The sequence below is a fragment of the Aquarana catesbeiana genome, linkage group LG03 (genome assembly GCF_042186555.1).
Source record: "Aquarana catesbeiana isolate 2022-GZ linkage group LG03, ASM4218655v1, whole genome shotgun sequence".
In the NCBI taxonomy this organism is placed as follows: Eukaryota; Metazoa; Chordata; class Amphibia; order Anura; family Ranidae; genus Aquarana; species Aquarana catesbeiana.
In genome coordinates this window covers 306,084,943-306,098,047 of record NC_133326.1, presented here as the reverse complement: position 1 = coordinate 306,098,047, position 13,105 = coordinate 306,084,943, and the positions used below count along the sequence as shown (strand labels likewise).

The following is a 13,105-nucleotide window of genomic DNA, read 5'->3' as shown; positions in this document are numbered from 1 at the left end:
CTCTGGATGATATCCTGCATTGCTGGGGTTGTACCTCTCCCTCATTTACCTCCTCCAGTCATCTGGCACCCAGGAACAGTCCAAGATCTTATTAACCCCCACACATCACTGGAGCCAACTTGACAGCATGCTGCAGTGATGGGAACATCTGTGTCAATTTGTTTTCCTTGTCTTATGTCTCATCCCTCTATGCTTTCATTGCTCCCAATCTCAACCTCAGATGCAATTAATTGCTGTGTATCCTCATGCACCAAATTGATAATGCTGTGATTAAATAATTCAGCAAACTCCTCTGTGCCAGTCTGAGGGGTAAAGGTAGGAGTAGCTGTAGAGTAGCTGCCAAGAGCTGTGAGCTACTCAGCATCTGGAAGACAGGGAAGGAGGACAATAAAAACTTGGTTAGCCACTCCACCATCTCCTTCACATGCTCTGGCTGTATAGCACATGCAGTAGCCAAAAAGTAAGGCAAACATGACTTTCCTATAGATGCTGTTCTGTACACACTGCTTTGGCCAGTGGAAATTGGGGCTACTTGCCCCCTCATAGCTGCACAGGACAACTTCTACCAGACATAATAATGATAATATGGGACATATTCTCTTTTTTTTTATTAGCTATGGCAGGACCTATAAGTGGGGGTGTGGTTTTGGGTGTACTGTAAACTGATCTTTATGTTGTTTAACCACTTGCCGCGCACCCACCGTCAAATGACAGAGGTGCATCTCTCATTCTGGGACGATGTCATATGACATCACCCCAGAACGGCTGCTCTCGCATGCCCACAGGGGCAGGCAGCATGGGGATCGTGGCTGCTCTGTGTTGCTAGGACACTGCTCGACCCCAATCTCTATAAAGAGCCGATTATGCTGCTCTTTAACCATGTGATCGGCTGTGTCCAATCACAGCCGGTCATATGTAAATGCGGAAGTTCCGGTAATCAGCTCTTCTTGTCTCACACTAAAAGAGTGTGTGGCATGGAGAGTCAATCAGTGGCATCTCCTCGTAGAGGCACCAGGACAAATAATCAGGGTACTGATCATCAGTTCCTTGATTTTAGTAAAGCCCCAGCAGTGCCCATCAGTACCACCAATCAGTGCCCATCAGTGACACCAATCAGTGCCCATCAATGACAGCAATCAGTGCCCGTCAGTGTTGCCTTTCTGTGCCCATCAGTGCCTGCTCATCAGAGCTGCCCAACAGTGCCCATCAGTGCCCATCAAATGAAATAAAAAGCAAAAACGGACTGTAGGGTCAATTCAAATCATAGTGAATGCAAGTGGGTTTACACTGAGTCGATCAGTGGCATCTCCTAACAGGGGACACCAGGACAGGTAATCAGGGCACTGATAATCAGTGCCTTGATTACAGTAAAGCCCCAGCAGTGCCCATCAGTGCCACCAATCAGTGTCCATCAGTGTCACAAATCAGTGCCTATCAATGACAGCAATCAGTGCCCGTCAGTTCTGCCTTTCAGTGCCCATCAGCGCCTGCTTATCAGTGGTGCCCATCAGTACCTCCAATCAGTGCCCCCAATCAGTGCCCCCAATCAGTGCCACCCATCAGTGCCCATTAAATTAAATAAAAAGTAAAAACGGACTTTAGGGTCAATTCAAATCACAGTGAATGCAAGTGGGTTTACACTTCACTCTCCCTAGCTACACAAGCTGATATTCACTGCAAAGTATCATTAGAAAATATACATCACTGAATATACCTGTAGTACTGTATATACCATTGGGTACTATATACTGTAAAGCACAAGGCAGACGTAGCATACTAAGCTACACTAACCAACTCTGTCCCTAAAAGCAATGTTAGCTGTCCCTAAATTGCCTTTTATAGTGTGTGGCTGCAACTTAGCTGAAACCCATAATTGCCCAGAGTCAGAGATCAGGTGCAACACTTTGGTCAATGATGGCTTTAGCAATGTATTATGGGACATTCTATGGAGATTCACAGAACTTCCAAACAGTGAATATTCAGTACGATCTTGTGTTCAGACTAAGCTTATCCCTACATGCTGGTCCCATGCAATCCAGTGGGAAAGTGGAGCCTGGGAAACAAAGCGGGGGGATGGGGGGACGCATGTTTTCTGGATGTGTGGAAGTGATTTGATGGCTGTACACCCACAGGATCGCTTACATCTGAAAGCAAACAGTAGGCCTGGTATGTATCCAGAATCTCTGAATGGAGCCATCTAAGGATGTCTCAGTTCACAGGGTACACTTGCCACCCAAGGGCTATTTCTGGAGTGACATTTATAAACTAGAAAAGCTACAATTTCTGGGGAAATTGTGTGAAGTGTTCTTGCCTCCACCAGTAGTCTACAAGCATTATCAAGTCTAGCAGATGAAGGTATGACCACATGCATTTGGGGGGTCTCAGCATCTTGGGTTTACAACCACTGTTTCCTAGCAACGCTCATGTCCTGTTTATGCTTTATGACCACTGCTCAATACACAATACACAGGATCATGATAGCTGTAATAACTGTGCAGTACTTCAAATGGTCGTATTTTAAAAACTATAAATCCTACAGCGATTTATAGTATATATATAGAATCACAAGACCCAGATCTAGATTTTGATGCATAGTATGTCTCTGAAATGTTAAAAATGAAGGCACAGTCGCAGTTTAGATATTGCCCTTCAAATTTGGAGGGGGCTAGAGTGTAGTTTCAATGAATGTCAATGGACGGCGTGAGTTACAAACAAATGGTCGTATTGTGAAAACTATCAGGACTATGGCTTAGCCGTGGACATGTTTAGTGGCAGCAGGGATAGCTGAACGTTTTGATATAAGATTGGTGTAGGTGGGCTTGAAAATGAGGGAGTGGTGGCAGTTTAGAAATCATGTCCTGATTTTTCAGCTTTTGTCACCTCCCACTCTAGTTTTGAACATTTCCCCATTCATTCCTATGGGACCAATTTCACCGCAAAAATTACGATATTTCATGAACCATTTGGTGAAACGTTCCACAAAGTAATAGCACACCATTCAGTATATTACTTGTCTATATAGTGTAAAAACTGTGGGAGGAGTTAGGGTAGTAAATTTGGCAATAATAAGAATAATAATATATATGTGAGATAACAGTAAGTGGTCTTGCTATGCAAGAACACTTAACTACAGTCCAGAAATAGATATCCACTACTACAACTTTTTTAATTTTTTTACAATACCGAGGTAATAAGATGCAATAGGTGAAGCAGTTCTACAAGGTGGTTAAGGATTGTTCTAACTGATATTGACAGAAGTCATCTAAGTTCATTTTTGGGGGTTTGGGTGGGAACTAGGTTTATGTGTTAGGGTTGATTTAAGGGTTTGGGACAAGTTACAGGTCAAGGATTTGAATGCACATATTTAAATTTTGACTTGCTTTCAACACAAAAGCCCTGTGTTGAACAACTGCTTCCAAGGACAAAATGAATCATACACAATTTACTGGAGCTGGATTCCAGACAGCACATAATATGTGGTGTTGGAGGATTTGTTTTCTGAGGCTTGTGCTGTATTTACAGGTCCTCTGTCTTCTGTTTTTACAATAAGAAATAGGCAGGTGTAAATGTGATGGGCGGCTGTACATAAGAGATAGAAAGGAACCAAACTGGGTGTTTTAGGAATATCTGGCTTACAGTAAAAAAAAAAAAAAAAAAAAAAAAAGCAAAGAAAAGTAATTGCATTCACTGAATTACTAATCAAATATAGTGGGGATGGACTACAGCAACACCTGGTGGAAACATCAAAATATTAAGCATGGAGGTTGTCTAAATTTATTTTTGTGCTTACCTTTCACCTGTGATTGTCATTGATAACAGTCATAATTTATTCATTATAATTTTAAATATAAGAATGTTAGAAATTATGCAAGCTTTAATTACATTTCTTTCACATTAGATTGTGGCACCAAAGCGTCAAAGACTGGAAGCTGCAGAGGCAGATCTGAAAATTCACATGCAGAATCTGAAAATTAAAAGAGAGGAGCTCAAGGAGGTGACTGCTAAACTGAAAGGCCTGCAAGATCAATTGTCCAAGAAACTGGCTGAGAAGAGGATCCTGGAAGAAAATATTAATATGACAAAGTAAGTAATCAATATACATGACATATGAAGAAATTCTATAGTTACCATAAGCTGTAAGAATAGATTTTAATACATTGAATTGTCTTAAGTTGCAAAACAAATGCATGGAAATTCAATAAAGAATTTGCTCCACTTTTCTTGTGGTATGGCTGTTAGAAATTCTGTATATAGCCCTACAGAACAAAAAGACAGTGCACAGTCCATATGGGCAACTGCAGACAGGAACTTTTTTCAGGGAAAAGACTAGGGATGAGCCCAATGACTCGAGTCAAATGTAAGTTCGTCTCGAGCATCAGGTGTCCGCCCGTTCATCGAATACCGAACATTGTGGGGCGTTCATGGCAATTTCGACTGCCGCAGAACACCCCATAATGGACTGCGAGATCGTAGTGCATTGTCGTCTTATGATTGGCCAAAGCATGCACCTGACCTGCACGCTTTGGCCAATCACAGCGCGGTCTGCTGAGAGAGCCAACATTGGCCAAAGGCAGGGTGCCTTTGATCAATCATGGCTCAGGGGGCTAAGTCCAAGCCCCACACATGTAAAGCTGCTTACATAGCAGCCGTACATAGTGTAATGAATGAGATCAACAAAATGACATTTCTAAAGGAAAAAAGGTAAATTAAAACTGCTCGCAGCTGTAATATATTGCTGGATCCCGGCAATATAGATAAAAAACATTGAAAAAAACCAGCATGAGTTCACCCCCTCCCCCCCAGTCTATTACCAGGCCCTTCAGGTCTGGTATGGATATTACCACTTCAATACAGGGCACTTTCCCCTCTTCCTGCCCAAGCCAATTTTCAGCTTTCAGCGCTGTCGCTGTTTAAATGACAATTGTGCAGTCATGCTACGCTGTACCCAAACAAAATTTTTATAATTTTCTTTGCACAAATAGAGATTTCTTTTGGTGGTATTTGATCACCTCTGTGGTTTTTATTTTTTGCTAAACAAATAAAAAAAGACCGAAAATTAAAAAAAAAAATGTTTTTCTTTGTTTTTGTTATAAAATTTTGTAAACAAGTACATTTTCTCCTTTACTGATGGGCACCGATGAGGCTGCACTGATGAGATGGGCACTGATGAGCATGGATGAGGTGGGACTGATGGGCACTGATATGCGACACTGATGGGCACTGATAGGCAGAACTGATGGCACTGATAGGTGACACTGATATGCAGCACTAATGGTCACTCATAGGTGGCACAGATGGGCACTCATAGGCAGCACAGATGGGCACTAAAAGGCAGCACTGATGGGTACTTATGGGTGGCACTGATGGGCACTGATATGTGGCACTGATGGGCACTGATAGGTGGGAACCGATGGGCATGGATGGGCACTGATAGGTGGCACTGATAGACACAGATGATTGGTACTGATCGACACTGATAGATGGCACTGATTGGCATCACTGATTAGGAGGCACTGGCAGGTATTGCTGGTGGGCACTGATTGGTATCATGCATGGGCATTTTCTTCCCACAAATAGAGATTTCTTTTGGTGGTATTTGATCACCTCTGCGGTTTTTATTTTTTGCTAAACAAATAAAAAAAGACCAAAAATTTTGAAAAAAAAAGTTTTTCTTTGTTTCTGTTATAAAGTTTTGTAAATAAGTGTTTTCTCCTTCACTGATGGGCACCGATGAGGCTGCACTGCCGGGCACTGATGAGATAGCACTGATGAGCATGGATGAGGTGGGACTGATGGGCATTGATGACGGGCACTGATATGCGACACTGATGGGCACTGATAGGCGGAACTGATGGGCACTGATAGGTGGCACTGATATGCAGCACTGATGGTCACTCATAGGTGGCACAGATGGGCACTCATAGGCGGCACAGATGGGCACTAAAAGGCGGCACTGATGGGTACTTATGGGTGGCACTGATGGGCACTGATAGGTGGGAACCGATGGGCATGGATGGGCACTGATAGGTGGCACTGATGGACACAGATGAGTGGTACAGATTGACACTGATAGATGGTGCTGATTGGCATCACTGATTAGGAAGCACTGCCAGGTATTGCTGGTGGGCACTGATTGGCATCATGTGTGGGAACACATTGCCACCCATGGCCACCAGGGATGCCATACCTGGTGGTCATCAGTGGTGGCAATCCCTGGTGGTCCTGGTGGATCCCTGGTGGTCCTGGGTGGGCATCTGAGGGGGGGCTGCACTAATAAACAATCAGCACAGACCCCCCTGTCAGAGGAGCAGACGATCATCTCTCCTCTACTCTATGGCTCTTCCTGTTTACATTGTGATCAACTGTGATTGGACATGGCTGATCAAGTGGTAAAGAGTCTTCTTCAGGGACTCTTTACCTAGATCAGAGTTGCAGTGTGTCAGACTGACACCCTGCAACAGAAATTGGCGTGATGAGCACCCCCGGGCAGCGGCTTGTTATCCTGACCATGTCATATGACGTCCGGTCAGGATATAGCAACCACTTAGCCAACGTCATTTTGCTAAATGGCGGGCAGGCAAGTGGTTAAGGGGAACCCCGCACCAAAATAAAAAAAATGGCTTGGGGTCCCCCCTAAAATCCATACCAGGCTCTTCAGGTCTGGATTGGATTTAAGGGGAACCCTGCACCAAAATTTAAAAAAAAATATGGTGTGGGGGTCCCCCCAAAATTCATACCAGGCCCTTCAGGTCTGGTATGGATTGTAAGGGGAACCCTGTGCCAAAATAAAAGAAAAATGGCACGGGGTCCCCCCAAAATCCATACCAGACCCTTATACAAGCACACAACCTGGCTGGCCACAGGAAAAGGGGGGATGAGAGAGCACCCCCCCTCCTGAGCCATACCAGGCCACATGCCCTCAACGTGGGGAGAGTGCTTTGGGGTCCCCCAAAACACCTTGTCCCCATGTTGATGGGGAAAAGGGCCTCATTTCCATAACCCCTGCCTGGTGGTTGTGGGGCATATACATACAAGAAAAAGACAATTCCATAGCTCAACTCACCAACCAGTCTGCTGACCAACCAAATTAACCTGTCTAACCGTATGTTAAAAGCAGGGGTTTAGTTAGCACACATTTGCAAACGCATGTGAAAGCTGCAAGGCCTCGTCAAGGCACCCTGTATTACTTGCAGTCCTAACACTACAAAATTTATAAGTGTCTCCACAGTGGAAGCACATGCATTGAATGGATAGGTGTGAGACAGGTGAGCCAGGAGGCCGCCCTAGCCCCCTTAAAGGGACAGGAGCACACTGGACACCCAGCAAGAGCACAATGGCAGCAAAGGTGTCCAGTGTGTCCCCGACCCACATATACTAACAGTAACAAAATAATGGCCACCACCCACACCCATAACTGGCCTTCACAGTAAGGAGCACATGGAGGGCATATACATACAAGAAAAAGACAATTCCATAGCTCAACTCACCAACCAGTCTGCTGACCAACCAAATTAACCTGTCTAACCGTATGTTAAAAGCAGGGGTTTAGTTAGCACACATTTGCAAACACATGTGAAAGCTGCAAGGCCTCGTCAAGGCACCCTGTATTACTTGCAGTCCTAACACTACAAATTTATAAGTGTCTCCACAGTGGAAGCACATGCATTGAATGGATAGGTGTGAGACAGGTGAGCCAGGAGGCCGCCCTAGCCCCCTTAAAGGGACAGGAGCACACTGGACACCCAGCAAGAGCACAATGGCAGCAAAGGTGTCCAGTGTGTCCCCGACCCACATATACTAACAGTAACAAAATAATGGCCACCGCCCACACCCATAACTGGCCTTCACAGTAAGGAGCACATGGAGGGCATATACATACAAGAAAAAGACAATTCCATAGCTCAACTCACCAACCAGTCTGCTGACCAACCAAATTAACCTGTCTAACCGCATGTTAAAAGCAGGGGTTTAGTTAGCACACATTTGCAAACGCATGTGAAATCTGCAAGGCCTCGTCAAGGCACCCTGTATTACTTGCAGTCCTAACACTACAAAATTTATAAGTGTCTCCACAGTGGAAGCACATGCATTGAATGGATAGGTGTGAGACAGGTGAGCCAGGAGGCCGCCCTAGCCCCCTTAGCCCCCTTAAAGGGACAGGAGCACACTGGACACCCAGCAAGAGCACAATGGCAGCAAAGGTGTCCAGTGTGTCCCCGACCCACATATACTAACAGTAACAAAATAATGGCCACCGCCCACACCCATAACTGGCCTTCACAGTAAGGAGCACATTAAGGGCATATACATACAAGAAAAAGACAATTCCATAGCTCAACTCACCAACCAGTCTGCTGACCAACCAAATTAACCTGTCTAACATTGTGCTCTTGCTGGGTGTCCAGTGTGCTCCTGTCCCTTTAAGGGGGCTAGGGCGGCCTCCTGGCTCACCTGTCTCACACCTATCCATTCAATGCATGTGCTTCCACTGTGGAGACACTTATAAATTTTGTAGTGTTAGGACTGCAAGTAATACAGGGTGCCTTGACGAGGCCTTGCAGCTTTCACATGCGTTTGCAAATGTGTGCTAACTAAACCCCTGCTTTTAACATACGGTTAGACAGGTTAATTTGGTTGGTCAGCAGACTGGTTGGTGAGTTGAGCTATGGAATTGTCTTTTTCTGGTGGTTGTGGGGGTCTGCAGGCGGGGGGCTTATCGGAGTCTGGAAGGTCCTTTACCAAGGGGGCCCCCAGATCCCGCCCCCCCCATGTGAATGGGTATCGGGTACATTGTACCCCTACTCATTCACCCAGAAAGGTGTCAAAAAAGTAAATATGACAGGAGGCCGTTTTGGACAATTCCTTATTTAAACAAAAAGTGTCCTGTGATGTAAATCTTCAATCACAGCACCAATGGACCGAAAAAAAACCCCCCAAAAGATGGAAAAACTCCGTCTCCATGGGAGGCATCCCCGTGACTGCAGCCTTTTTGCAATGACCGCTCTTATATATCCAAGGGTGGGGCCACCTGGTGATGTAAACAGGAGACCCTGCCCCCTCTGATGTCTTCGGCAGGATGCCTCCCATCGAGGCAGAGTTTTTCCGGGGGGGGTTTCGGTCCGTCGGCGCTGTGATTGAAGATGGATGGACATCGCGGGGCATCCATCCATCCTGTCATTTTTACTTTTTTGGCACTTTTTTTGGTGAATGAGTAGTGGTACCCGATACCCATTCACATAGGGGGGCTGGGATCTGGGGGGCCCCTTGTTAAACCCCACAACCCTTGCCCGCAGACCCCCACAACCACCGGGCAAGGGTTGTGGGGATGAGGCCCTTGTCCCCATCAACATGGGGTATGGATTTTGGGGGGACCCACACGACATTTTTTCTATTTTGGTGCAGGGTTCCCCTTAATATTCATATCAGACCCGAAGGGTCTGTTTTGGACTGGGGGGAACCCACGCCATTTGTTTCAATGATTTATATCTATTTTTATCGATTTTTATCTACAATACATTTTCCTTTAGAAATTTCATTTTCTGCAGTACTGTTATGAACATGGGAAAGATGCGCTACTTTACAGGCAGACTAAGGAGACCCTCTGTCAGGAAATGTTCCATCCGCTGGTAATATCTGTCATTTGGCATACAGTACTGAGGTCTACCAGCAGGTGTCTCCTGGCAGTTTGGAACTGTCAGGAGAGCTTTTCCCTGCTGATGTTATGTCATCTTTGGGCCGCAGTACTGGCATCCACCAGTGGATGGATCCTGGCAGTGTGGAGCAGACAGTACCTCCTACAATCAGGTGTCACTTGAGGCCAATCACAGGCCTATAAATACCCTGCAAGCACTCACATGTTTGCCTTGGTTTCTTCATTGCACCCTGACCTGCTAGCTTGTGATCTGATCCTGATTCTGAACCTGTTCCTGTGCCCTGTACCTGTGACCCGTGTTTCTGATCCTATCTCCCTGTCCCGATCGCTATCCTGTCCCACCTGTTACCTTGCATCCCTGCCTGCAGTCTGATCCATCCATCCTCTCCCTGTCCTGTGTTCCATACCCCATCTGCTGATCTCCCTGTGTATGACCTTGGCCTGGCTTATGTTTATGTCACTGGAACATCCCCTGTCCATCTGCTGATCTGCTGTGTATGACCCTGGCCTGGCTATTGTTTATGATCCTGGTATTTCCCATTTAATGTACTTATCAGTCTGTTGTTATTTGTGGGTCTCTGTCTGTGGTTGGTTATTGCACTGTGTCATATTGGAGGTAGTTGTACTATATTATTCACTTACTTTAATAAATTATTATATTTTCACTTATATACGTTTTGGTGTCCTCTGTCGCAGATCACATGGTTCTGGTCACACCTGTTCATGACACCCCTCAGTTTCACTTTAAGCATTATTAAAATCACAGCTCCTAAAAAAAAGACTGTTTTTAATTTTTTTTTTGCATTGATAGATGTCCCCTGGGGCAGTACCCGAGTCCCCAAACAGTTTTTTGGCAATAACTTGCAATAACTTTAAAATGAGCACTTTTGATTTTTCATGTTCGTGTTCCATAGACTTTAACAGTGTTTGCGCACATTTTTTGCCTGTTCGCATGTTCTGCTGCGGGGGGTTGTTCAACTCATCCCTAGAAAAAACATAGAGCATACCATAGATGCTGCTACAAACTTATAAACACTGCCATCTACTGGCTGAAGACTATATCTCTACTGAATACTGATATTGATGTAGATGTTGCATAAAATATAAATGAACAATGTATTCCAACACCCCCCACTCAACAACTACTCCTTATATTAGTCCCAATTTCAGATCTCAGTTCTATAAATCTGTTTCTTGTAAGCGGTTTTGTTAAATGCTGTGATCCACTTTTGTTGCTCATGGGTTGGAAATCTTTGTATCTCATCCCATGAATCTGGCTCTGGTTTTAATGCTATGCAAGCAACATAGGACAGACATTCTATTGGGATGCTTTATTACTTCTGGTGGATTTCCTGAATGAAGTCTTTTGTGGCCTGGTTTCTTCTTTTACAGTATTTCAATTGTCTGTGTTAATTTCTATTTCTGTGTCACTTTGTTGCTTATCTTCATGTGACACTAATGTGCAATTTCCCTCAGTTTGAAGTGTTTGTGTAAGTTGATGAAATTTTTAACACATTAACTGTACCCCACAAGTACACCTTACTTGCACATGCATCCCATTTTGTACTATCCCTGATCCTTTGTTTATATGGTTGTGAATGCTGAGCCAGTAAATGAATAGGGCTGTATGACATCACTGATTGCTAAGGATGCGATGCTGGCACTCACTGCTTCATTAACAAGGAGAAGAAGAAAGCTGTCATACAGAGTAGCGATAGAAATGTCATACATAGTAGCAGCGTCAATGTACGTTTATAATTGGCACAGTATACAGGGAGTGAAAGCAAGTTCATGGCTGCTGCTGCAGTCATGAGCTTGCTTTTGATTTTTACAGAATGCAAAGGGCTTTCAGATCATTTTTTCAGTCACTAAAGGTTCCCCCTCCCCTTTCATGTTGGTGTGGCTTGCATAGGCCCCTCCGGGAAGCCTGGAACCACAGTAAGTGGCTCCTACAGTGACAGCATGAGGTGATCAGGGAACAAGGAAGCTTGTTAGCCATCTTGTTATAGAAATAGGGTTAAATTTAAAAAATGTAAAAAAAGGTGTAAGTTACACCACACATGTGAGGTAATGTCAGAGTGAAAACAATAAATCTAGGGCCATATGTCATGGTTAACTCTAAACTAATTCCCATTAAGGCTTTGAAGTTTCACCTACTGAGAATTTTTAAAGCTTGACATGTTTAGTATCTATTTCCTCAACTCAGCCTTAGAATAACCAGAGAGTAAATAAACTATGAATAAATAAAACCATAAATAAAACTAGTATTACAAGTTTATTTATATAAATATTTTATTACACAAATCCTTTGCCCACATCTTTACTATTTAAAAGAAGGTGCCATCTAGTGTGTAAGAGTCAAATAACAAATAACAATATAATTAATTACTGCATTAATAAATATCAATCTTTTGATAAAAACATATATTTGATTAATATAAAACACATAAAACACATTATTATTCACAGTTGTATATATCTCAATAAATAAACAGCTTATTGCTATGGAGTTAAAAAGTAAATTAACCACTTGCCTACCAGGCACTAACACCCTTGCACTTTAAATGACAATTGCTTGGTCATGCTACACTGTACCAAAACAAATTTTTTTATCATTTTCTTCACACAAATACATTTTGGTGGTATTTAATCACTGCTGGGTTTTTTATTTTTTACAAAAAAAAGACTAAAAGTTTTTTTTACTTTTTTTCTGTCAGTAAATTTGTAACTAAGTAATTTTTCGCCTTCACTGATGTGCGCTGATGAGGTGACACTGATGGGCACTGGTAGGCTGAACTGGTGGGCATTGATGAGGTGGCACTTATGGGCACTGATGAGGCAGCACTTATGGGCACTGATGAGGTGGCACTGATGAGGAGTCACTAATATGCCGCACTTATGGGCACTGAGAGGTGGCACTGATATGTGGCACTGATGAGCACTGACAGGCGGCACTGATGGGCAGTGTTAGGTGGCACTGATGGGCACTAATAGGCAGCACTGGTGGGCACTGATAGGCAGCAGTGGTGGGCACTGATCGGCAGCACTGGTGGGCACGGATAGGCAGCATGGATAGGCGGTACAGCTGGGCACTGATGGGCATTGATGGGTGGCACCGATGGGTGACATTGATGGGCATTGATGGACAGCAGTGATGGGCATTGATGGGCAGCACTGATAGGTGGCACTGATTGCCAGCACTGACTGGCATGGCTAATGGGCACTGATTTGTGGCACTTGTGGGCATTGGTGGGCACTGATTGTTGCCACTGGTGGGCACTGTATGCTGGCATTGGTGGGCACTGTATTGTTACACTTTATTTCTTTATTGTAATCAGGGCACTGATGATCAGTGCCCTGATTACATCCTTAGATGTCCCACTGTGAGGAGATGCCGTTGATCGGCTCTCCTCTCCTCACACTCTGTCAGTGTGAGGCGAGGAGAGACGATTA

At 44.2% G+C, this 13,105-nt stretch overlaps 1 protein-coding gene across 1 annotated transcript in view; it reads left to right on the top strand.

The window, feature by feature from the left end:
- Positions 1 to 13,105, top strand: part of LOC141133958 (dynein axonemal heavy chain 3-like) — a 3,453,856-nt gene that overhangs the window by 2,720,883 nt on the left and 719,868 nt on the right. The window contains exon 58 of the mRNA XM_073623563.1: positions 3,899 to 4,083. Within this exon, the coding sequence (XP_073479664.1) occupies positions 3,899 to 4,083 (185 nt within the window). The remainder of the gene's footprint in view (positions 1 to 3,898; positions 4,084 to 13,105) is intronic.